The 26377-nt window shown below is 43.4% G+C and overlaps 1 protein-coding gene across 4 annotated transcripts in view; it reads right to left on the bottom strand.

Moving 5' to 3' along the window:
• Window positions 1–14159: 14159 nt before the first annotated feature.
• The window catches only part of Cers4 (ceramide synthase 4), a 35758-nt gene continuing 23540 nt past the window's right edge, over window positions 14160–26377 (bottom strand). For all 4 annotated transcript variants that reach the window (XM_048429020.3, XM_048429019.3, XM_048429016.3 and 1 more), the window contains 10 exons: window positions 24041–24214; window positions 21574–21691; window positions 19517–19635; window positions 19161–19218; window positions 18273–18323; window positions 17881–17973; window positions 17508–17636; window positions 16887–16993; window positions 14720–14876; window positions 14160–14626 (listed from right to left, as the gene is read on the bottom strand). In XM_048429020.3, the coding sequence (XP_048284977.3) occupies window positions 14450–14626; window positions 14720–14876; window positions 16887–16993; window positions 17508–17636; window positions 17881–17973; window positions 18273–18323; window positions 19161–19218; window positions 19517–19635; window positions 21574–21691; window positions 24041–24213 (1182 nt within the window). In that variant the 5' untranslated portion in view covers window position 24214 and the 3' untranslated portion in view covers window positions 14160–14449. The remainder of the gene's footprint in view (window positions 14627–14719; window positions 14877–16886; window positions 16994–17507; window positions 17637–17880; window positions 17974–18272; window positions 18324–19160; window positions 19219–19516; window positions 19636–21573; window positions 21692–24040; window positions 24215–26377) is intronic.

Below are 26377 nucleotides of genomic sequence, written 5' to 3' on the forward strand. Positions count from 1 at the left end.
TAAATTTAGTATTAACTTTAAAGTTAGCACACGAAGGAGATTTCATTATTATATTTTCATACATATATTTTGTTCCTAATCATCTCCCTCACAAACTGATACCTCATCATCTCTATCAACCTCTTCCTATTTCTTCCTTATCTAAAAGCAATCCTCATTTCTGCACTCATGTCTGTTTCTCTACCCCCTGCCTTTCCCACCTCACCTCACATACTTTCACTCCTCTCTTGGATACTTTCTACTTTCAGGCAGAGGAGAGAGAGAGAGAGAGAGAGAGAGAGAGAGAGAGAGAGAGAGAGAATATGCCAGCTCCCTGTGGTATTTATACTTATGACTATGGCTTAAGTCACCAAATTTAATAATTTCTGGTTCTAAAATTTTCCTTTTAAATGTCATGACTTTATTCTACTTTAAGACTGAAGAAATGCCATTGTGACTATGCTCCATATTTACTTTACCTCTTCACCTGATGATGGATGCCTGTGTGCTTCCTTTTCTTACCACCACAAAAGTACAGCAATAACCATGGATGTGCAATTATCTCTGTAGATGTCTTCTGGGTCTATATACCTAGGAGTGGTATGATGGATTGAATGGTACTTCTTCTTTTAATTTTGTTAGAAACTTCATTGTTTTCTACAGTGGCACAAACATCCTATTAAAGATGTAACAAAATTCATTAAGGAAAACATAGGGTGTGGGGTCAGCTTTCTAAGATCAGTGAACTTGTGGTGCTGACTTTCCCTGTTATCGAAGCCACTGCTGGAATTCACCAACACCACCTCTCCAAAATCCAGGAAAGACATACAAACTATGGGTAAAAAGCAGATGTGTGACTACAACCACAAAATACAAGAAACATAAAATAGGAAATCAACATAATTTCCCTGAAAGAGTTCAACTGGTGAAATCAACATTCTGAAATAGGTAAACATCAGATGAACATTCTGGTGTAGAAAGTCCTTCTATCTATGTGTTGCTTTCATTGGTTAATAAGGAAACTGCTTTGGGCCTATAGCAGAGCTGTAGGGGAACAAAGCAAAATGGGGAAAACTAAATGGAATTCTGGGAGAAAGAAGGGCAAAGTCATGGAGAGGCCATGAAGCCACCATCACGAGAGACAAACATGCTGAAACTTTTCTGGTAGGCCACGACCTTGTGGTGATATACAGATTAATAGAAATGGCTTAAATTAAGATGTAAGAGTTAGCCAATAAGAAGTTAAAGCTAATGGGCCAAGCAGTGATTTAATTAATACAGTTTCTGTGTGGTTATTTTGGTTCTGGGTGGCCAGGATGAACAAGATCCTCCTCCAACAAATTAGCACCCACGTGGCCAAGTAAATCCACATACAACCTGAGAGCGCTTGAAAAGGAATTCAAGACAAAAAATATAGAGTTTAACAAAGCTTCTTGCTGTTTGCTGGCAGCTTGCTGCAACTCCTTTAAGAGAGATTTTCCTGATTCAGCCTTAGCAGGAAAAAAGCCACAGCTGTTTTAAAATGTTGTCTTTCTGGGCCATGCTGCCAACAAGATCTCTAGCTCTTTCAGGACACCAAGTATTTGGAAGGGGTTTGTGAGCAGCATGCCGCAACTTGCTTGATAGCAACATGGACCAGCTTTGTGCCTGGAACTGGGGTGGTGTGTGCCAGCTCAGAGGTACAATCAGCTCTGCTATGTTGGACTGTATGAAGCAAACAGGAAGTACCATATATATTATAGTAATGGTGCAGCTTAAATTTTAGACTGGACTGGAAAGCAGGCAATACCATATATGCCATACTAATGGCACAGCTTAAGTTTTAAGAAGCGTTTGGCATTTTAAAAGGCTCTCTTGGACAGTAAAGAATTACAGATATGCAATAAAGACAAATCCAGATGAGTCATAATATTGGATAAATGTACATAGGCTTGGAAGAAAGAAGAAAGAGTATAGAGAGTTGAAAAAGACAGTCATAAATTAAAGGAGTAAAGATAATAAAATAAATATTAAAAAGCAATAGAGTAAAAATAAGCCATGTAAAGATGGAAAATTCACAGAAAGTCTGGATGATATGTATTATTGTGTTATCTTTGAATTTTTTGACTATGACAAGCTAAGTACAGAGAGACATTTTATTATATGGGCTGCTAAGCTAAACCAGCATATATATTTTAAAGGTATCTTGATTTCAGAATATGGGTCTAAGGCTATGTTGCTTTGGAAAAGAGGTTCTTTTGTTTTCACAGATGAAAACCTGTGGATTGCCTCCAGACCAATATGGTTTGATGGAATAAGACCCCCCGAAAGGTTGCTAAAAACACCCCCAAAAGAAAATACTTCACCCAATAAACAGCAGGAAGCAGTTTGGAGAGAAATAACTACACCCATATTCCCAAATATTGTCTATATATGTTTGTTTATATTTAAAGGGGGATATGTTATAGAGATGGATACTTTGCATTGATATGGTTCTTGCTTTATTGATACAAATTTAAGGTCAATTTTGTTATATGCATATGTATTTCTGCTCTTGATAAGGTATTGTGATTTTGTAGTTCATTAAAAATATAATGCATATCTCAGGAAACTGGGAGTCAACCTACCTCAAGACCCAGCAATTCCACTCTTGGGAATATACCCAAGAGATGCCCAATTATACTACAAAAGTATTTGTTCAACTATGTTCAGAGCAGCACTATTTGTAATAGCCAGAACCTGGAAACAACTTAGGAGCCGCTCTATAGAAGAATGGATAAAGAAAGTGTGGCACATATACACTTTAGAGTTCTACTTAGCAGTAAGAAACAATGACATCTTGAATTTTGCAAGCAAATGGATGGAAACAGAAAACACTTTACTGAGTGAGGTAACACAGACCCAAAAAGAGGAATATGGTATGTACTCACTCATAAGTGGATTCTAGTCATAAATAAAGGACATTGAGCCTATAATTCGTGGTCCTAGAGAAGCTAAATAAGAAGGTGAACCTAAAGGAAAACATAGTTATCCTCCTGGATATTGGAAATTGACAAAATTGTTGGGCAAGGGTTGGGAGCACGGGGGTGGGGATGAGGTAGGGATAAGGGGAGATGGGGGAGAGAAGGAAGAAGAGGAGGATGGGGAGAGCTTGAGGGAATGGGATGGTTGGGATTAAGGAAGGGTAGATGTGGGTGCAGGGAAGTATATATCTTAATTAAGGGAGTCATTTTAGGGTTGGCAAGAGACTTGATTCTAGAGGGGTTCCCAGATGTCCAAGGAGAGGTCCCCAGCTTGTTCCTTGAGCAGCAGAGGAAAGGGTGCCTGAACTGGCCTTGTCCTATAGCCACGCTGATGAATATCTTACATATTACCATAGAACCTTCACCTGGTGAGGGATGGAGATAGAGACAGAGACCCACATTGGAGCACTGGACTGAGCTCCTAAGGTCTTAATGAGGAGCAGAAGGAGGGAGAACATGAGCAAGGAAGTCAGGACCACAAGGGGTGTGTTCACCCACTGAGACGGTGGGACAGATCTAATGGGAGATCACCAAGGCCAGTTGGAATGGGACTGATGGAGCATGTGATCAAAACGGACTCTCTGAATGTGGCTGATGGTGGAGGCTGACTGAGAAGCCAAGGACAATGGCACTGGGCTTTGATTCTACTCCATGGACGGGCTTTGTGAGAGCCTTGTCTGTTTGGATGCTTACCTTTCTGGACCTGGGGGGAGTGGGAATGACCTTGGACTTCCCATAGGGTAGGGAACCCTGACTGCTATTTGGCCTGGAGAAGGAGGGGGAGCAAGGGGAGGGGGAGGGGAGGGAAAGGAAGTAGGAAGAGGGGAGGAAATGGAAATTTTTAATAAAAAAAGAAAAAAAAGAAAAAGAAGAAAAAATTTTAAAAATGTAACGTATAATTAAAAAATATAGGTTAATAAATAATCATCTATAATAGCGAAGCTTTTAAAATGTTAGATTTTCTAGATATATTTATCAGCTAGTTACAGATTCATGACAGTGAGACACATTTGCTCTTGGCAGCACCAATGTACTTCAAAAGGAAGATGGGCATTGAAGAGGCTCCATATGGAGTTTGTTAGATGAACTGGATGCAGGAGCAATGGAGAATGACTGCTCAACTTGCCTAAAGGTGAGATGGTCCTTTGGGGTTCCTGCTTCATGAAAGAGTCTGCCAGACATTCTGCAGAACACAGAAGTTACTGACAAACTGCCAATATAGGCTGAACTGTCTTTGAAATTTCCTGCTTCATGAAAGAATCTGCTGAATACTATGCACCAGCAGGCTGAAGATGTATGCCCCAACATTAGAGGAACTTTGGGTGCCTGTCCAGGCAGTGAGATGTCTGTCAGTTCTAGAATTTTGGAAGTTGCTTGCAATGCACTTCCTGTTTATTTAGGTAACATTATATCCTCCCAGAGTCTTTGATGGGGTTGAAGAATTTATAGTTATAGTTTTCCTTAGTTGTGATAAAAAATAAATACAAATATTGTAACTGTAGTTCTTGCTTTATACCTGTTTTGTTATATGTAGTTTTGCTATGTTAAAGTTAAAGCCTTCCTTTTTGCTTAAACAGAAAAGGGGAAATGATGTAGGAGGTCCTTCTGTCTACGTGTTGTGTTCATTGGTTAATAAAAGAACTGCTTTGGGCCTATACCAGAGCTGTAGGGGAACAGAGCGAGGTGGAGAAAACTAAACGAAATTCTGAGAGGGAAAAAGGGCAGAGTCACAGAGACTCCATGAAGCTGCCACCATTGGAGACAGACATGCTGAAATTTTGCTGGTAGGCCACGACCTCATGATGATATACAGATTAATAGAAATGGGTTAAATTAAGATGTAAGAGTTAGTCAATAAGAATATAAAGCTAATGGGCCAAGCAGTGATTTAATTAATAGTTTTTGTGTGGTTACTTTGGTTCTGGGTGACCAGGAAGAACAAGCACTCCTCTAACAATATTCCAGAAGTTTTCTTGCAAAAAATGATCAAAGACCTGAAGGAGGATATCCACAGGCAGATTAATTTCATACATACCATCAATACCTGTAAACAAAGTCATTAATACAGAGGAAAACAATCAGCACCATGAGAGAACACTTCAGCAATGCGACTCTGATGAGGATAGAAAAAAAGTGTTGAAAATGAAAAAACGAATCAAATAAAAAAGCACAGTGGCAAGCATGAACAATGGACTCAAAGAAGCAAAAGAAAGACTGCCAGATGGAGAAGGGTGAAAAGAATAATACAGACAGACACCAAGAAGCAAAAAATAAATGAGCATGATCACAATGCCCATTAAAGACCAAACCCAGGAACCCACAGGACTAGGAATAACATAAAAACCAAAGGTGCAGGATATTCATTCAACAAAATTACAGCAGAAAAATCCCCACGCTTAGAAAACATTCAGATATTCAAACACAAAACACATTCAGAACCACAAACAGACATCACCAGAGAAGAACCTTCCCATGGCATATTATAGACAAGATGTCAAAAATACAAAGCAAAGAAACAGTATTTAATGCTGTAAAGGAAAAAGCACCAAATCACTTGGAGGTGCCACCAGGTAGGATGGGCAGCCTTTCTGTGTGGCCCTAGGCCATGTGTCAAAGGCCCCCAGTCCACAATCTGAGCTCTCCATGCCATGCTAAAGCCAGCTCCTGGGCTACAATGGCTACATCTTGGTGAGTCCCTTTTTCTTGTCTATGCTATAGGGCTTTGGGGGGACCCATTCATACTTACTTTTGTCGATTATCAGATTCTTACTGAAGCCGCGAGCTTGTGCCAAGAGTTTGATCTCAGCAGTGGCCAGAGCAGCAAGATTGGGCCTAGCTAAGGTAGACTTTGCTTGCTCCAGGGATGCCTAGCATTCAATTTCCACAACCCCATTAGGTCTAAAAGCTATTTTAGTGGATGAACACTCAGAGCCCCAAATATACATGACCAGAGAAGAACCTTCCCATGGCATATTATAGTCAAGATGTCAAAAATACAAAGCAAAGAAACAATATTTAATGATGTAAAGGAAAAAGCATCAAATCACCTACAAAAGCAAATAACAGAGTAAAATTAGCAACCTCATATGCAGAAAGTCATGAAATGATACATTTCAAGTCCCCAAAGCAGATATATTGCCAGTCAAGCCTACTATACCAGCCGAGTGATTTTCTAAATTTGAAAAGAAATAAGGACATTCCAAGGAAAACACAACTGAAGGAGTTACTGACCACCATGCCAGTACTGCAGAAGACACTAAAGGAATACTATAAGCAATAGAAGAAATTTCAGTCACTAAGGCAGAGGAAAAAATAGATTTCATGGACAGACTAGCTGAATAAAGGTGAGCTGAAAGGAGTCCATTATATGCAACAAAATAAGCCAGATATGAATGTGGGACAGCATAAAGAACAGACAATGATCCAACTGACAGAAATAACAGAAATTCATAGCTATTTCTCAATAATAATTTCCATGTAATTTACTCAACTCACCAATAACGATACAGATCAGTTGGCTGGATTAAAAATGGAAAAGGAACATCATGGAGAATGGTGGAATGTCGCTGCTTGACAGGGGTGAGGAAGGAGGAAGAGTATCTAGAAATGCATGGAGAACTGGGGGCTGTGAAATGACTCTACATGGTATTTCAGTGGTGAACACAGGTCGTTACACGTTGGCCAAAACTCACTGAATGTAGGATACAAAATAGGAACTCTAGTTTGGTGTGACGGTGCACACATGTATTTGTGGCATTTGGGAGACTGTTTGTAGGACAAGTTTAAGGGTAAACTGGGCTACAGATAAAATCCTGAATTAAAAAAGAATGAGAAGGAAAATATGAACACTAATGTGAAGTGTAGACTTTGGGTGAGGATGTGTCATTGTGGATTATAACAAATACATCACTGTGATAGAGGATGTTGACAGTGGAAGAGGCTTACACTTGATAGGGAAAGGGAACAATAAAACCTCTGTACCTTCCTCTCAATGTTCTAGTAAACTTAAAGCTCTAAAGAATTCTTATGAAATAAAAATAAAATCTATTCATATATTTAAGAAAAAACTAGATTCAACTATATATTGTCTCCAAGAAACACACCTCATTGATAAAATCAAAAGATAGAAAACATTATTGCATCAAGAGCATTAAAACCAACCACACCAAATGTTGGGACTCCAACTTCATAAATCAAATATTAAATGGAAAAATAGGTCCTTATATGATACTAGTAGGTGAATCCAATAACAAAATCTCATATAGATAGGTCATCCTTACTAAAAGTCAACAAAAATGCACCAGAGTTAAACTATACCATAGATCAGATGGACTTAGCATATTCCTACAGAATATTTCACCCAATCAATATTAACCATCATATTTGGCTATAAAATTCTTCTTAGCAGGGAATGATACCACCCAGAGTAGGCAGGTCTTCTCACTTCAATTAACCTAATCAAAATACTCCCTTACAGGTATGCCTAGAGGCCCATCTCCCAGTTGATTCTATAGCTCAATAAGCTGACAATGGAGGTTAACCTTCACAACTAATCCCATATTTAGAATCCAGCATTACTCTGCACTAAAGTTATTAGTAAGGCCATTTATTGGTCCTATTTTTGTTTCTTACATTTACATAAAAAGTAATCAATTTTATTGCAGAATCTTCATATACATGAGTAGTTATACTTTGTTCTTATTCAATTACTCATTACTCTTCCTGTCCACATTCCCCAAGTTGTCACCTCCTGCTTGGTTCTCTTTCCCTTCTGTTTCCATGTCACATGTATTACATTCTTCATTTCTCTTAAGATTGTTTCCTCCTCTCTTATGATCCCTTATATTTTCATGACCTATAAACATATAAATGCAAACATATACATATGCACAAATATTCATAATTTAAAATCGAAGTTTTACATTAAAGAAAACATTCAGTATTTGTCCTTCAGAGTATGGTTTATTTCACAAAACATGGTTTCCAGTTGCATCGACTTTCTTGAAACTACATGATTTATTCTTTACAGCTGCATGAAATCTCATTGTGTCCATGAACCTCTATGTATGTCTGCTCTGTGTTTTTTTTTGTTGCTTTTCTAGGTTGGTTCTCCTTCCCAGGCTGGCCTCAAAACACTGTAAAATAATCTTTTTGTATACTTAAAATGTGTCACTATGATTGGTTTAACAAAAAGTTGAATGGCCAATAACTAGGAAGAATTTTCATGACAAAGACAATGATAGGAAGAAGAGCAGAGTTGAGAGGAGACTCTAGAGATGCAGAGCAAGCAGCATGAGTTTCACAAAGTAAAGGTACCAAGCCACATAAAAGAACATAGATTGAAAGATAAGGGTTAATTTAGGATAAAAGAACTAATTAGAAAGAAACAAATCTAAGCTATCAGCCAACATTTCATAATTAATAAGAAGTCTCTGTGTCATGATATGGGAGCTGGCTGGTGGGATAAAGAAAGACTTGCAGCATATGGCACCCAATGTGGGGCAACATAAGGCCTGAGAGAGAATTTGCAACACAGAGTCAAACATGGTTTCCTGGGCGCCATAGTGTCTCAGATAGGCTAGAGGCTAGTGATATATAGAGGCATGCCTCTTTTAAGAGGCCCTGCTACTAAGAACTTGAATGGGGTTTATGAGCAGTGGGCAGTGCGCTACTTGGTGGCATGAGACTAGGTAGAAATGCCTACAGCATCATGGACCCAGAAACTTCCCAGAGTTGGGGTAGTAAACATGGCTCTGGGCAGTACATCTGCCATGAGGCGAGGCTCTCAGAAAACTGACGGGGTAGAGCCAGCTACCAGCACACCATGAGCTAAGCTGCATTTAAGATTTTGTTCATGCAGACAGAAAATGTTACAGATATATAGTAAAACAGGTTCAGAGGGAAAATAACCTCTAAACAAGACAGAGTGTGTTTACCAATGTATGTAGGCATAAGAAAAAAAATAAAAAGGGTATAGATAGTCATAAAAATATAAAAAGAATAAGTCACACAGAGATGGGAAATACACAGAAAGTCTGATCCTGTATCATTATTATTTTTATTGTGATGTCTGTGAATCGACATGCCTGTGAATTGAATGCTGAGAAGCAAATGACAGCTGCTGGTAGACAGGATTGTGAAAGGGACTGCTGAAATAAACCAGCCTAGAAACTTTAAGAATGCCTTCGAATGGCCAGAAGGCACTTAAGGTCATGCTCAACCTCCTTAGCGATCAGGGAAATGCAAATCAAAACCACTTTGAGATACCATCTCACACCTGTCAGAATTGCTAAAGTTAAAAACACCAATGATAGCCTATGCTGGAGAGGATGTGGAATGAGGGGAACACTCATCCATTGTTGATGGGAATGCAAACTTGTGCAGCCACTGTGGAAATCAGTGTGGCGGTTTCTCAGGAAACTGGGAGTCAACCTCCCTCAGGACCCAGCAATTCCTCTCTTGGGAATATACCCTAGAGATTCCCGAACATACTACAAAAGCATTTGTTCAACTATGTTCATAGCAGCACTATTTGTAATAGCCAGAACCTGGAAACAGCCTAGGTGCCCCTCAATAGAAGAATGGTTAAAAAAGGTGTGGAACATATACACATTAGAGTTTTACTCAGCGGTAAAAAATAATGACATCTTGAATTTTGCATGCAAATGGATGGACATAGAAAACGCTTTACTGAGTGAGGTAAGCCAGACCCAAAAAGAGGAACACGGTATGTATTCACTCATAAGTGGATTCTAACCATAATTAAAGGTCTTTGAGCCTATATTATTCGAGATCCTGGAGAAGCTAAATAAGAAGACGAACCTGATGAAGATTATGTAGCTATCCGCCAGGAGGTAGGAAATAGTCAAGAGTCCCAGGTAACCTTGGGTGCATGGGGGGTGGGGGTGGGATGGTTGTTGGAAGGGGAGAGGGTTAGAGAGAAGGGAGTAGGGGAGGAATGGAGAAAGCTCGGTTGACCGGGATGGGGGGAAGGGAGGAAGGATGAATATGGGATCAGGGAAGAATATATTTCAACTAAGGGAGTCATTTTAGAGTTTATAGGAAACTTGATTATATATGGGATCCCAGGTCCAAGGAGAGATCCCCAGATTGTTCTCTGGACAGAGGAGAGGGTGCCTGAACCGGCCTTGGCCCATAACCATACTGATGAATATTTTGCTTATCACCATAGATCCTTCATCTGGCGTTGGATGGCGATACAGACGGAGACCCACATTGGAGCACCGGACTGAGCCCCCCAAGATCCAAATGAGGAGCAGAAGGAGGAAGAAAATGACGAAGGACTGCGAGGGATGCTATCACCCACTGATACAAGGGGTCGGATCTAATGAGAGTTTACCAAGGTCAGTTGGACTGCGACTGAACGAGCACGTGATCCAACCAGATTCTCTGAATGTGGCCGGATTCTCTGAATGTGGCTGGCCTGGAGTCTTTCTGAGAAGCCATTGACAATGACACTGGGACTAGTTTCCTCTGCATATGCTGGAATTTTGGGATCCAGTCTGTTTGGATACTCACCTTCCTGGACCTGGAGGGAGGGGGGAGGAACTTGAACTTCCCACAGGGCAGGAAACCCTGACTGCCCTTAGGGACAAAGAGGGAGGAGGAGAGGGAGGGGGGGAGTGGGAGGGCGTTGGGAAGAGGGGCGTAAATGGAAACTTTTTATAATTTAATAAAATTACTTTCAAAAAAAAAAAAAAGAATGCCCTGAATAAACCAGTCTACAAACTTTAAGAAGGCCTTAACTTTCAAATAGAATTTAAAAAGAAAAGTCTTGCTTTGGGGAAGAAGTTATACTTTTGTTTCCACAGGAAACAAAAGGCTGTGGATCCATTCAAGATTGATAAGAGACCAGATTTGATCAGAAAGACCCCCTAAAAGCCTGCTTTCAGAGAGAAATAAACCTAAAATAACTAAAAGACAGAAAAACATATTTTACCTGCTCAAACAAACAATACATCTTTGGTGGGCTTGTATACAACACATAGCCCATACTTGTGTTAATGTATGTTACCTTTCAAAGTTTGTGTTTTCAGAGCAAGGGGACAAGGCACCAATAAAAATGGATGACCCAGGTGATCCAGCCTCTCAGATTGCCTCTGTTGTAGTATCCTCAGCGTTCTGCATCCAGAATAGCTTCAAGGCTGCTGGTTGAGATGGTCCATCCTCACAGGCTATTCTAACAAAGACTTTACTATTATCATAATTTTCTCACAGTCCCCCAAAGATGTCATTATCTCCAGACAGCAAGAAGCAGATTAGAGAACACAATGTGCCCATTCCCAAGAGGTAGGGTTGGTGTTTTTTGTTTTTTGGGTTTTTTTTTTTTTTTTTGGTCATTTGTTGAGCTATAGATGTTTCTCATCACTTGGAGGGGGTTACAAATTGTCACTGGTCACGGTCAGGGAAAAAGCTAAATAAAAGAGTTTAGATTCAGGGATCTCTTTCTGAAGGCAAAAGAAGAAATACAGTATATTTGGGCTAAATGATGGGATAAAAGTGTGCATTGTTAAGTTTATTTTTGAACAACCACTGTTTCAAATATTTTACATTGGTATGGACTTTTTGTATATTGACATAAATTTAAGGTTATTTTTGTTATACTGAGTTATTTTTCTACTCTTGTTGGGATATTGCTCTTGTTGGGATTATGCGGCTCATTTAAAAATGTAATGAATAACTAAAAGATGCAGGTTAGTAGTCATCTTTGATCATCAAACTTGTAGTCATATTAGGTATGTTTGAAAACCTTGAAAGGTTAAGCCTATACATTTAGATAGATGGTCTTCAAACACTTCAAAGACTTACAGAATATGACACTTAAGATTAAATAACCTGAGGCTTTTCAGGACAGTGAGACATGTCTGCTCCTGGCAGCACCAACTTACTTCAGAAAAGATGATGGGCATTGAAGAAATTCCTTCTGGAGTTTCATTTCACTGTGGCAAAGTTAGCCACTGGGCAAAGAAACTGTTCTTGCCTTGACTGCTGACAGTATGCTTTAAAAACTGGATAAGCAGAACACAAAAGAAAAAGACTGCCAAACTTTGGCAAGATAAAGCAGGACAGTCCTTAAAAATTTCTACTTCATAGAAAAGTCTGCCAGATATTCTAGGGCTATAGGGTAAAGATAGATGTCCCAACATTGAAGAGGATCTTGAGTGACTGTCTAGACAGCCAGATGTCTGTAATTCTATAGGTCTGAAAGCAGGTTGCACTGCACTTCCTGTTCACTCAGGCAATATTATGTCCTTCTGGGGTCTTTGATGGAATTGAAGAATAGTTCAGTTTTCCTTAGTTATAATAGAAGATAAATTAGTACAAAACTTTGGACTCATCAAGAGAAGATAGATAAAGGAGTATTTTCTCTAAATTTGCCAAATATAAAAGGACTGGGCATTTAAATTTAATTCTTATTTGATAACTGTTTTTACTGTATAGAGTTTCATTTTTTAAAGTTAATACCTTTCTTTTCTATTTAGAAATTATCTGATTATTGTTCTTATTGTATATAGCTTTACTGTGTTAGAGTAAAAATTTTTCCTTTTTATTTAGACAAAAAGGGGGAAATGTTATATAACAGTCTTTTATGCACTGTTAATATGTGTCACTAATGGATTTGATAAAAATGACCAATAGCTAGGCAGGACTTTCAGGACAGTGAGAATGCTGGGGAGAGGAAGGGCAGAGTCATGAGGAGACTCCACAGACGCAGAGCAGGTAGCATGGGCTTCACAAAGTAAAGGTAACTGAGCCACATAAAGGAATATAGATTAAAATATATGGGTTAATTTAAGTTACAAGAACTAGTTAAAACAAGCCTAAGCTATTGCTCAAGCTTTCACAATTAATAAGAAGTCTCTTTGTCACGATTTGGAAGCTTAGTAGCTGTACAGATAAAGACTCACAACATCAAACCTATGGTCTTTGTGCCTTAACATCCACAGCACTGTGATTTCAGGCTTGTAGCCATTCTGGTTTCGAACCCTCAAATTCTCTCAAAGCTGTTTTTATCTTCAGTATCCACCTTTCTTCCATCTCAAATGCCCATTCCTATTCTTTCCAGGCTTTCCATCCATGCACTACCTACAATATTTCTCTCTTTCTCCTTTCCTTTTCCCCTTATTCTCCCTTTCATCTCTTTTCCCTATTCCCTTTCCTTTCCTTTCCTTCTGTTGTCTTATCTTCCTGGTCCTTTCAAAAGTCTCTATGTAATCTCTGCCTGTGTTACTTAACTTTCATTCCCCTTGAGTTGTTATTCTCTCAATAGAAGCTCTATTTCTCCTGTTTTCTCCAGTATCTCCCAAGAAGACAAACCCTACATGTCATCTCACCACCTGCTCTACCCCCAGAGCAGGCCCGTATTCTTTGCACATTTTTCCATTTTCTTTTAGTTGCTTTGATCTCAGATTTTAGCCCAGTTTTCTCTTCTGGGCACCTGTTCCTTGACACTCCCTCCCGTTGCTTCTTTGGAGACTGGATCCTGCTTTGTATTAGGCTTGTGTGTTTTCCCAGTCTGTTGGCTTCTTCCTCCCTGGTGTTAGATGACAGTCATAAGATGTCATGACAGGCTCTGCTTTTTGTCCCCAGAGCATTTATTTTTGGATTTCCCCTAAGGTGGCCCTCTTCTCCCCACTGTCTCTGCTTTGCTCTCTTCCATGACACTCAGTTTCTCTTGCATACTCTTAAAGATAGCATGGTCTAACATCCTGTGGTTGGATTTCTGACTTAAGTGACAATGGTCACCAAGCTTCCATCTTGGAGGAAGAACTTTTCCTAGAGCACTTCTGAAGACAATGACTTCACTATCCTGGGTCTCCACTGTCCCAAGAGTATAAAGACCCCAGGGTGAGGCTGCAGGTTGCTTTAAGCAAGAGACTACAAGGACATGCTTGGGTCTCTGCTCTACCTTCTGACTTGGACCAGGAATGCTGCATCTAAACTTAATAACATTTTTCCTGTAGCCAGTGCCTATCAGCTAATAACAATGTTCTTGAAGAGCTACTCTGGAGGAGAACATGGTTAAGGCACTGACTAGGGGGTGGGGAATATCTTCACGCCATGATACTGTGTGTGGGAATGGGCAGTGAGGAATGCTCTCAACAGAGGAATGGAGAGGAAGACCTGTGAAGGGAACCAAAACTCTCAGGCAGAGACTTCATCTCTGTTGAAGTTTTATTGGTCCTTGGAGCCAAGGCTCCCCACAGCCCCCAGGCTACAGCCTGAGGGTGGCTCTGGCCAAATGCAGAGTCCACTGCTCCCCCAGGCTCTGTCCAGTTGCTCAAAGGGATAAAGGGAGACGAGATAAAAAGGGAAGTGCTGGAAACAGATCACCAGTCCTCTTCCTACCTTGAGGAGGACCTCCCTGTCTCCCAGGGTCACCAGCCCAGCATCTGGATATCCATCCACAATGCTGGAGGCAACCCTCAATGTCAGTCCTAGGTTGTCTATGTGGACTGGGTGTGCCCATTGGCCAGGCGCCCAGCTGCCCGGCTCCGTGGGCCATTCGCAATGGCTGGGACAGACCCTCGAGTCACCCCATTCTTCAGCTGAGGACTTTCAGGAACTGCCCCGTCATCACTGGAGTCTGATTCTTCTGCATCACTACGAATGTCCTTTGCCATCTGTGAAAACAGACAAGGCCAAAGCTCAGAATATAGCGAAAAGCACTGAGCCAAGGACGGGCATTGGGAGCCGACCCTGTTAGGCCTCCATACCTGACCCTTCCACAGGAAACTGAAGATCATGCGCAGGATAAGACAGAACCAGTACACATGAAGGATCTGCAGCATCAGCAGGAGCACATTAAAGTAATAGTAGCCGAAGAAGGGACTCCTGTTCTTGATGGAGTCAAACAGAGTGGAGTAGAGGACCCTAAAGCAGGAAGCAAGAAGGAATTTCACCAGTCTGTATAGCTCCCCATTCTAGGAACTTTCATGGATCATCTGTGCTCCTGAGCCTCCCTAGTGCACCTTCTGAGATGCTATCTCTCTTGACCTACTTAAGTCAGTGAAGCATACAAGAGTATCAACTGGCCTTTCTCTACCACATACTCCAAGGCAGTAACTAGTGTACCACTGGCCCTCCCAGGTGACCCTTTATGATTACCCATCTGTCCTCAGATACAGTGTGACTCTTTACATCAACCTGAGACTTACCTATTCATCTCACAGAGCCACTGGATGCCAGTCAGACAATGTTCCCAAACATACTATACCGACTCTTTGCAAGGTCACAGCTCTCGTGTCCTACACATATCCTCTACCATCAAAACTAACCCTGCTGCTATGTCATATGCGAGAAAGAAAAATCCAACCACAACCCCTTGATTAATCTTTGTCCCTAGCTATTTCTTTTCCTTTCCCCGAGGCTCCTATGACTTCTAGGAGCCCAAATGCCTATCCCTCCTCTCCTCTACTGCCTCTTCTGCCTCCTCTTCCTCTGCACTCTCTCCCTTCCTCTTTCTTCTCTCCTTCCTCCCTCCTCCACACTTCTTACCTCTCCCTCCTCCACACTCATCTCCCTCCTCCACATTCCTCCTCCATCTTCTTCACCAACTTCCACTCCCTTCTTTAGTCTTTCCTTTCATCTATTTTCATCTTCTTCTCCTTTCATTTTCACTTTTTGCTCCATATTATTAGCCATCTTCTCCCTTTACTTTCTTTCTTTTCCCCTTACTTCTCTCTCATCTCTCTGACTCCTCCCTTTCTGCCCAACCCTGGACTAAGAGGCACTAGACAAGATCTTTATCACTGAACTTCACTACTGATCCAGTCTTCAGCTCTCAGAACTTCTCCATCACTCTCCAACAAAAATCAGAGAGCTCTAGGAACTGGCTTGTAGCCAGACCTTAGCCCCAGATGACACTGCCCAGTACCCTGCTGCAAATGCCTGCCACAAGCTGGCAACTCCTGCATTTACATGCCCACCCTTCCAGTAAGCCCAACCTGACAGGCCATCTGCCTCCATGTCTACCAAGGAGCATAAGGCCCTCAAAACCAGCACGGAGCAGCTGGGCTCCTGGTGCCTCCTGAAGTTTCTTCTAGTCCTGCTGGTGTCTTCTGGTCATCTCCTCTCGACTGCTCTGGTTCATCTGCCCCAGTTTCCCACATCTGCCTCAGTCCTCCATGGCTCCCACCTCCCTGCAGATAACATCTCATAGAATCCTTCCTTACTTCCCCTGGTCACCCACCTGCATGCACCTCATCCTTCTCTCTGTTCCAAACACATCAACTCATTTCTGTTATTCCAAGACTGGAACACAGTCAAGTCTCGGAGTCTTTGCACATGCTGCTCTCTCCACCTGGACCATCTTCCTCTGTGATCAGTACGGTTCTTGAGCCCCATTCATTCTCTATACACAACAGCTATCAGTGAAATACCCCTGAAGAGGGACTAATCTAAGGCCATCTACCTACAAGGCCTGCTTCCTGTACACTTTGTAGTTTTATTTTCTCTTCAGTGCTATCAGTCCCTTATGACTTGTGGTCTGTTGCTTGCCTGTCTATCCTTTTTCTCACCCTTATCAGTTGGCTCCAGGGCAGACACTTGCATTGCTCTCTGATATTTCTTCACTTCTAACACAGTTCAGAGACTCAACAAATATCAAAAAATATTTACTAGACAATTTTAGTGACCAGGGACTCAGACAGCCTCCTCCTCTCTCTTCCTGTCCTGGGAGTGCACTGCATCAGTACTGCACTCAGTTTCTGTTTCTCTGACCTCTGGGCCTTTGCATATGCTGTGCTTTGGCCAGGCACACCATTTCCTGCCTCCTGGACAAACTTCAGTCAACACCTCCAGTTCCCTGAGGTATAGCACCAAGGGTGAGGCCTTCCTGGACCCTGAGCACACCCTCCCATCTCCCTGTCCCTCGGGACTCACTTGGTAGGGAAGAATATGAGGCGAGTGTAAAAGAAGACCAAGGAGAAAATGATGAAGAGAGCGTTGCACACTCGCCGAAAGTGGGAATAGTTGAACATCTTACAAGCCTGGGGAGAGCAGCAAAGAGAAATAGGTTTAGGACCAAGAATCCATGGAAAGTGGTAGATCAGAGAAGGGGGAATCCTTTACTTGGGGACAAGAAGTTATGGGGGGAGCAAGTGATTGAGGTAAGGTTGGATCTCCAGATCTATATAGGAAGGACAAAAAACAGAGAGAGTGGCAAGAATAAAACACAGAGTATTTCATCTCCAGGGAGACTGGAGCATGGTGCCTCAGTTCCTGAAAGCCTGGAAAAGGCAGGGTCTCACATCCAAATGAGTCAGACAGGGATAAGGGCTTCCTGTCCCAGAGAGACCAAGAGGAAATGGGCCGTACGTTGCTGGGACACTAAAGAGGGAAAACTGAGGGTTCACCTCCTAGAGAGGTTGAGGGGTTAAGGCATCATCACCCTAGCAGATTAGGAGAGATGGGGTCTATCAGATAGCCCAGTTGTGGCAGGGCCTACTATCCATGGCCAGGAAAATAGCAGGGTTGGCAGGGCAAGTGTAGAGGTGAACCCACCTCCAACAGGTAGTCGGAGCAATCATGCAGCAGCAGCACCACAGAGCCAATGCGCAGCAAGTTGGAGCTGTAGGAGAAAGCTATCAGCCCCACGGTCACAAAGTGGTGAACCACCTGCTCCTTGAAGTCCTGCAGAAGACAATGGGTCACCACTGGGACAAGCCTCTGTGGCTGGAGAGCCCCATGCCTGGAAGCAAGCCTTTTCAGGAGATCTATAAGGCCTCTGGATCCCATACCTTCTGCCAAGAATCAAGAGTACCTCATAGTGCAATACTGAGGCCAGTTCATCCCACTTCAGCCTCTCCCCAGAGATTAGGAGGCATCTCCACCATGGTGCCCAGGCATCCAGTTTGACGTGTAACTCATAACTCACCTTGCGTTTAATGTCAAAGGGCAGAGTGATTAGCAGTGAAATGTAGAAGCCCAGCTCCAGGAGGTACCACCAGTACAGGGCCAGATTCAGGGTCTATAGCAGGGTAAGGAAAGATTAACTGTGGTGTGTGGAGGCCCCTGCCTGGAAGGGACCTGGATAAAGATTCTCCCAGGGGAGGAGCCTCATCATCCAAGCAACAAAAAGGGCAGGGCCTCATCATACAGGCGGGTAGTGGGGTGGAGCCTCATCATACAGGCAGGTAGTGGGGCGGAGCCTCATCATACAGGCAGCTAGTGGGGCGGAGCCTCGTCATACAGGCAGAGAGTGGGGCGGGGTCTCTCGTGCCTGTGACCACAAGAACTGAGTTTCTCCACAGTTCACTTGCCACTCACCTGCTGTGGGTAATTTTCCCAGCACAATGCCAGTGTCCACAACCATGGCTCCTATGAATGAACAAAGGATCTCAAGCTCTCCAAAGGCAAAAACCAGACTCCTACCCTGGATCTGAACCCTCCACAACCAGGACGTCCACAGCCTTCCATGCACAGATTTCACTCTGCCCTGCTTTTGTGCTTTCCAAGCAAGGGTCTCACTGTGTAGCTCACATGGTCCTCAAATTCACTATCTGCCCACAGCTGTTGAGTGTGAAATCTGAGGGTTGGTTTTAACTGTCAACTTGACACAACTGAGAATCACCCGGGAAGGTGGTCTAATGAGGGATTATCTTAATAAGGTTGGTCTGTGCATATGTCTACATGAGACACTTTTCCTATTTGTGTTAACTGAGATGGGAAGACTCATCCTGAATGTGGACAGCACTATTTCATGAAGTGGGTCTTGGGCTGAATGAAAAATGGTGAGCTGAACACTAACATACATGCATTCCTTGCTGTCTGTTCCTGACTAGGGATATAAGCAACTCCCTCAAGCTACTTCCTCTGCCTCGAACCAAGAGCTAAAATAAATCCTTTCTCCCTTCAGCTGCTTCTCAGGAAATTCTGTCACAGCAACAGAAAAAGAAAGTAGGACAGCATGCTCTCTCCCCACCACAGCTCAGCCCTGTTCTCTCCCCACCACAGCTCAGCCCTGCTCTCTCCCCACCACAGCTCAGCCCTGCTCTCTCCCCGACCATAGCTCAGCCCTGCTCTCTCCTGCTTGTTCCAGTTCTGCCTCCCTCTCCTCCCCAGCAGATTCATTCACTGCAGATGGCCAGCACCTGGTGCAAGAAGGTCTTCAGTAAGCTTGTGGTTGTGGGATAGGTGACCCTCAGGTTTACTCACATGGTAGAGGACAGAGATGCCACCCACGAAGGAACACAGATAGAAGACAAACCTCCAGCTGCAGAGGGGGAGGAAGCTAGTGAGGCAGCTGCCAAAAGAGCAGTGTCCAGGCCCCAGAGGTGGAGCTTCATCGGACAGGGAGACTGTAAAAGGGTGGGGCCTTACATCTCAGGGAGTCTGGGAAGGGAAGGACCTCAAGTGACAAGGAGGCTAGGGAGGGGTAAACCCTCATCACCCACAGGCTAGGAGTGACAGGGCTTCATTATCCAGACAGATTTGAAGGGATGGGATCTCATCACTGAGGCAGGCTAGGAGTGGGGCCTTATCATTCAGAAAGACTACCTCCCCATAATTACCTAGCTTCACAGAATTTCTTGGACAGGCAAGGACGTTCCTGGTTCCGACGTCTTCTGAACCAGCGCTGAGTCTGCCGTAGTGTGAGACCACACTGGGCAGCCAGGAGGACCATCTGGGTCTGAGCAGAGGATAATGAGGGAGAAGGGTTACAGTGGCCTAGTGCTGGTTTCCTACCTTTGTCCCCAGATGCATGGGTCCCACTTTGATTCCTACCCCACTCCCCTCTGAAAGCTCAAGATCCTTCCCACAGAGCCATATCCACTATAGTGGGAGGGAAGAGAGGTTGTATGGGTAGAGAGACCTCCAGAACACTGGTCCTGCTTATACAGCACACAGGTCACTGGTGGAGCCTGGCATCAAGAATGAGACTAGAGAATGGGGGATACAGCTCTGTGGTGATTGCCTAGCATGAACAAAGTCCTGGGTTCATCCCCAGCACAAGAAGAACATATATGAGGATGAGAGGCAGGCTTTCCTGCAGCCTCTTGGGGAGTTGAGTCTCACCCTACCTGCTGCTTAATTTTTATTGTCAAACTGTCACCACCAAAAATCAACTGGAAAAGGGCATCTCAATACTGCCCAGAATAGTTTGGCTTATGGCCATGTCATTGGTGAATTATCTTGATTATTGACTGATGGGAGAGGTATCACCCCTAGACAGATGAATCTGAGCTGTGTTAAGAAATCTGGCTGAGTACAAGCCAGAGGTAGCAAACTAGTAAGCAGTATTCCTCCATGGCCTCTGCTTCAATTCCTGCCTCAGTTTCCTGCCCTCACATTCCTCAGTGATCGCCTGTTACCTGAAAGTGTGATTCGGAATGAACCTTTTCTTCTCCAACTTGCATTCAGTGTTGAGCACGGCAACAGAAAGCAGACTAGGCTACTACCCCAGGCAGGCATTTAGCTCTCTGCTCTATAGAAGCTAACCTGCCAGCCAGGCTGTCGGTGCATGTCTTTAATCCCAGCACTGAGGAGGCAGAGCCCAGCAGACTGTGAGCTTAAGGTCAGACTGGTCTACAGAGCAAATTCAAGGACAGCCAGAGTTGCACAGAGAAACCCTGTCTCAAAAAACAAAAACAAACAAACAAGCTACTCTATCCCCAGCCAGGATACACAGACTTCACTTGCACCTTACCCTAGAGAACCTGGCCCAGACCAAGCCAATTGGGTAGCCCCACCAAGGATGGGAATAGAAGCAGAGTCACAGGACAGCTTCTAGTATTCCAACCACTGGAACAGACACCTTGTCCCTCTCCAGAACAGGGAAGAAACCTACTCTTCTGTGATCCCAGAATCTGTCTGGTGAGTGATCATAAGGCTGATGTCCCACACTAAGAGATGTGGGGATTCATATCCCAGGAAGCCTAGCAGGGCTATGACCTTGAGTCCCAAGAAGTCTGGGATCATCAGGGTCTCAAGTCCCAAAAAACCTAAAGGTGCAGGGGCTTATGACCCAGGAAGGCTGTGAGTACCAGAGCTTCAAACCCTGGGGAACCTGAGAAGGATAATTCCTTCAAGTCTCTGGAAGACCAAAAGGGGCAGGGCCTCATGTCTCAAAAAGTCTAAGAAGGGGCAGATTCAAGTTTTGATATCTTTAAAACACTTCCCCAGGTCCCAGGGAGACCAGAAAGGGTGGGACTTCATAACTCAGGAAGCCTAAAAGGGGGCAGACCCTCATGGCTCAGGGAGATGAGGGGTGTGCCCTCACATCTCAGAAAGACATGAGGGATGGGGCTTCAAGACCTAGGGAACTGAGACTAGGAAGGGCAGTCTCATGCTGGAAGAGATGTGGTTCCAAGCTACAGGGAGCCTGAGGAGGATATGACTGGTCTGCTAGTCTTAGCACAGCGGGGAGAGGTGGAGCCTCACATCCCAGGAGATGAGGGGTAGAGTCTCATGTACCAGGGAATCTGTGGACTCAGATTGAATGTAGGAAGGGGGCACTTATGGGTGAGTTCAAGGTCCCTGTGCAACCTCCAATAAGTGCTACAAAGGACTTCCATTGCCAGGTCCCAGGGTACCACCATGCGGATGTCAAGAGGATATGGGGGCTCACCTCCACAGGTCTCTGCCCCATCCTGAGGAAGTATTTCTCCAGCACCGGGTTGGGCTTCATCTGCCTCCTCATTTGATCCCGCACACCCATCCACCGGCTCAGGGGCAAGGCCACAAATCTGAGTGCAAGGGAGACAGAACCCAGTAGAACTCAAATGAATGGGATGTGACCATAGCAAGAGGAACTGGAGAGAACCTGAGGCTCAGGCAAGCCTCATCAGCATGTATGGTTCAAATCTACAGAACAGAGGGTGTGGAAGCACACAGTCAAAACGCCCACGCAGGAAGGAAATTTTCTACCACTTCTCTCAGCCACAGTCCCTGGAACAAACCTAGGAAAAGAGACTAGCATCATCTTCAGGATAGGGATGTTCAGGCCAACTCACAGGGAACCCAGGTTCCTTCATCCATCCTTAACCAGAACAAAAGTCCTCTGAGTCTCAGTCTCCCTGCATGAGGCTCCTCAAGGGAGGGGCATCACGGGTTAAGTCTGATACCATGCAAACCCTACTGCAGGGAAAGTACCTGGCTAATCAGTCCCCACATTGCCCACAAGAGGGTGCCCCAAGACCACAAATGGAGATTGAACGCCATCTCCAGGGTTCTAGCATTCTAAACCTCATTTAAGAAACTAGTCCCGAAAGAAAAAAGAGAAAAAGAGAAAAAGAAAAAGAAAAAGAAAAGAAAAGAAAGAAAGAAACTAGTCCCTCTGAATTTGGTTGACAGTTGGGGCAGACTGAGGGGCCAATGATGCACTGGGATTTGTCTCTACTGAATGTACTGGCTTTTTGGGATCCTGTTCTCTTTGGATGTATACCTTGCTCAACCTGGATGTAGTGGGGAGGGCCTTGGACTTTCCACAGGGCAGGGTGCCTTGCCCTCTCTTAGGATTGGAGAGGGTGGGGGGAAGGGTGTGTGGAGGGAGTGGGAGGAAAGTGAAAAAAGGGAGGAAGTAGAAATTTGGATTGGCATTTTTTTTAAGTAATAAAATAAAATAATAATTTTTTAAAAAAGAAACCTGAGGCCTAGATCCATCTAGTGAAGAACTCCAGTTAGATACCATGGTGGTGGAGCAAGGGAGACCAGTCTCTGTTGAGTACTTACCCCACATGGGGAAGTCCAAGCTATGATCAGGCTCACTTTAGCACTCTTATCATGTCTGCTTGCTTGCTTGCTTGCTTGCTTGCTTGCTACAGTCTCCCTATGCAGTCCAGGTTATGCTCAAACTGGCAATCCTCCTGCCTCAGCCTTCCCAATGCTGGGACTACAGTCATGTAACACCATGCCCAGCCTAAGATCACCACTTAAATGTGAAAAATACCCCCATCTGGGCTCCAGTGGTAAAGTCAGGCACAGTACCGTTCATTAGGAGGTGTGGCCTTGTTGGAGGAGGAGTGTCATGTGGGGGTGGGCTTGGAAGTCTCATCTAAGCTCAAGCCACACCCAGTGTCTCAGTCACTTCTTACTGCCTGCAAGACGTAGGACACTCGGCTACTTCTCCAGCACCACGTTTCCCTGCAAGCCACCACGTCACATGATGATAATGGACTAAACCTCTGAAAATATAAGCCACCCCAATTAAAAGCTTTTCCTTTATAAGAGTTGCCATGGTCATGGTGTCTTGTCACTGCAATAGAAACCCTAATTAAGACATCTCCCATCCCAATTTTTCCCAACTCCTATGGGAAAGCAACCCCTTCTTTCAAGGCCTATCTAAACTGAGCTTCCCACAATTCCTATACACCCAGCTGATCTACAAATGTTACTGAACATGTTACTTAGACATGTTACTAAAGCGCTCGGTATCTCCATTTCTTCCTTTGTAAAGCGGGACTAAGAGTAGTTCCATCTCATATATTGGCATCAAGAATTGAGCAAAGACATGCAGATAGAGTTGTATATGGCAGAGGAGCCTTCAAAAGTATATGAAGGGACTGGGGAGATAGTTCAGTAAGGATATTTACCACACAAGCATGAGGACATGAGTTCAAATCCCCAACACCCATGCAAAAACCTGGATGTGACCATATGCCTGCCTGTAACCAAGATACACTTCTGGTTAGGGCTTGAACCTAAAATGGGATCCTCCTGAGATAGACCAAGGGCTCTGCCTTGAAACACAACCTTAGAAGAATTGCAGAAGTCTGGAGATGTGACTGAGATGGCAGAATGCTTGCGGAGCACGAACTGGGAGTGGTAGCAGATGCCTATCATAAAACACTTAAGAAGTAGAGGCAGGAAAACAAGATGTTCAAGGGGCTAGAGAGGTGGTTCAGCAGTTAAGAGCACTTGCTGCATTTCCAGGAATGTAGTTTAGATGCCAGCACCCAAACCAAGTGGCTCAGAACCACCTCTAGGGAATCTGACACCATTTTCTGACCCGTGGGCACCTGCATGTACATGGTACACATACACATGCACGCATGCATGCAAATGCAGGGCTCCACCAGCCACAGCATGGCACTCACCTCTCAAAGACAATACGCACAGCCACCAGGACCAGAGCCACTGGCAAGGCAGCAAGCATGTGGTGAGGGTGGGCGAACATCAGGCCATCTCGGTCCTCCAGCTGTGCCCATGTGTTGTTGGGTGGTAACCAGTACTTCTCCTGCCATAGCCACTCGTTGAAGCTGAACAACATGCTGTGGAGACACAATCAGATAAGTGCAGATCAACTCAACTAGAAGTGTGTATACAGTGGAAGAGGCTGAGCATCCAGAGCCACAGAGCATTTTACTTGAAGGAATGTCAGAAGAGAGGAATACTGGAGAGAAGGCACAGTGGTTTAGAGCACTGACTGCTCTTCCTGAAGACCAGGGTTCAATTCCCGCCTCCTGCACAGCAACTACACAGCAACTAATGACCATCTGCAACTCCAGCTCTAGTGGTTCTCACAGGCACTGCACTCGTGGTGTGCAGACATACATGCAGGCAAAACACCCATACACACTGTGGTGGTCTGAATGGGAACGCCTCCATAGACTCATATTGAATGTTTGGTCCCTAGTTGGTGGACCTTTTATTTTAAGAAGAATTAGAAGCTATGGCTTTTGGAGAAGGAATGCCAACTCTAGGCCCAGTGTCCCTCTGCCTACAGGTCAGCACCATGCTTGCCTACCTGCTGCCACACTCCCTGCCATGGTGACAATGAACTAACCCTCTGAAGCTGTAAGCAAGCCCCAATTAAATACTTTCTTTTAGTTCCTCAAGACCCAGCAATACCACTTTTGGGACTTTCGGGTATATATCCAAAGGATGCTTAATGGTACCTCAAGGACATGTGCTCAATTATGTTCATAGCAGCATTGTTTGTCCCAGCCAAAACCTGGATGCCCCTTGACCGAAGAATGAATAAAGAAAATGTGGTACATTTACACAGTGGAGTACTACACAGCAGAAAAACATGACATCTTGAAATTTGCAGGCAAATGGATGGATCTAGAAAACATCATATTTTTTCTGGGTCCATATTTTTGGGTCTGAGTGAGGTAACCCAGACCCAGAAAGACAATTATCATATGTACTCACTCATAAGTGGTTTTTAAACATAAAGCAAAGAAAAACCAGACTACAAATCACAATCCCAGAGAACCTAGACAACAATGAGGACACTAAGAGAGACTTACATGGATTTAATCTACATGGGAAGTAGAAAAAGACGAGGTTTCCTGGGTAAATAGAAAGCATGGGGACCCCGGGAGAGGGTTGAAGGGGAGGGGAGGAGAAAGGAGGGGGTAAAGAAAAATGTATATCTCAATAAAATCAATTTTTAGAAAAGAAGAGTGATTAGGCAGTGGTAGAAGAGCTGGACATGCTACAGCAACATTAAGAAAAGTCATTCATGGCTATAATGACTGGACATATTTGGATGTAGAGATTATAATTACTTTGATGAGAGTAAGAACAACTAATGTAGAGTACACAGTGCACCATGTGTGCCACAGAAACAGGCCTGTTTTCACTGGGACATGGAAATGGACTTGGGAGTGTCAGCAGAGTATATAGAACGGGTTAGCAAGTCATCGCCTAACAGGAACAACTAAAGAAGTTAAGGGATTAAGTATATTCCACATGTTAGTGAAACAAAAAGTATAAAAATTAAATACAAAAAATAAATAAAAATTCTTCTGCCTAAATGTGGAAAAAAAAAGTCAAACAGTAAAGAATTACCTAGAACAAGCACTGACATTCTGTTTTGTTACAGCGACCCTGATTCCTTCCTTCTTTCTAAGAAGACTTTCTTAGAGTTGGGTGTGTACTCTTCCAGACATTTCACTAAGCACACGGACGAGTTTGTTTGTTTAAAGTAACTTCCTATAATAATTTTCACAAATATATGCATTTATTTGGCTTTTACCACATTTAATAATAGGTATGGAGTATATTTCTATTTCAACATTACAGATCAATATTTTTCTTACTATTTTATATTTAATTGGACATAAAGAAAATCACAGTACAATTGCATCATCTGACTAATAAGAAACCAAAGGATTTTTCTTTAATTCTGTAGACTTTCAGTGTTTTCCTTTTATTATTGTTTGATCCCTTTGTTCTATTTGTTCTCTGAATTAATGTTTATTTTTTCAGAAAAAAAAAACTTTCTTTTATAAGTTGCCTTGACCATGGTGTTTCCTCACAGCAATAGAACAGTGACTAAGACACACATAAAAATAAATAAATCTTTTAAAAGTCAGTAAACAATACCTTGGGTTTGTCTGAGAAAGCATTTCCATGGTTAGATCCTGGAAGTTCTGACTCAGTGGTTCATCTTTGATGATCCCCAATGTTAGAATACAGAAAAA

This window comes from Myodes glareolus, chromosome 2, assembly GCF_982192425.1.
Source record: "Myodes glareolus chromosome 2, mMyoGla1.1, whole genome shotgun sequence".
NCBI lineage: Eukaryota > Metazoa > Chordata > Mammalia > Rodentia > Cricetidae > Myodes > Myodes glareolus.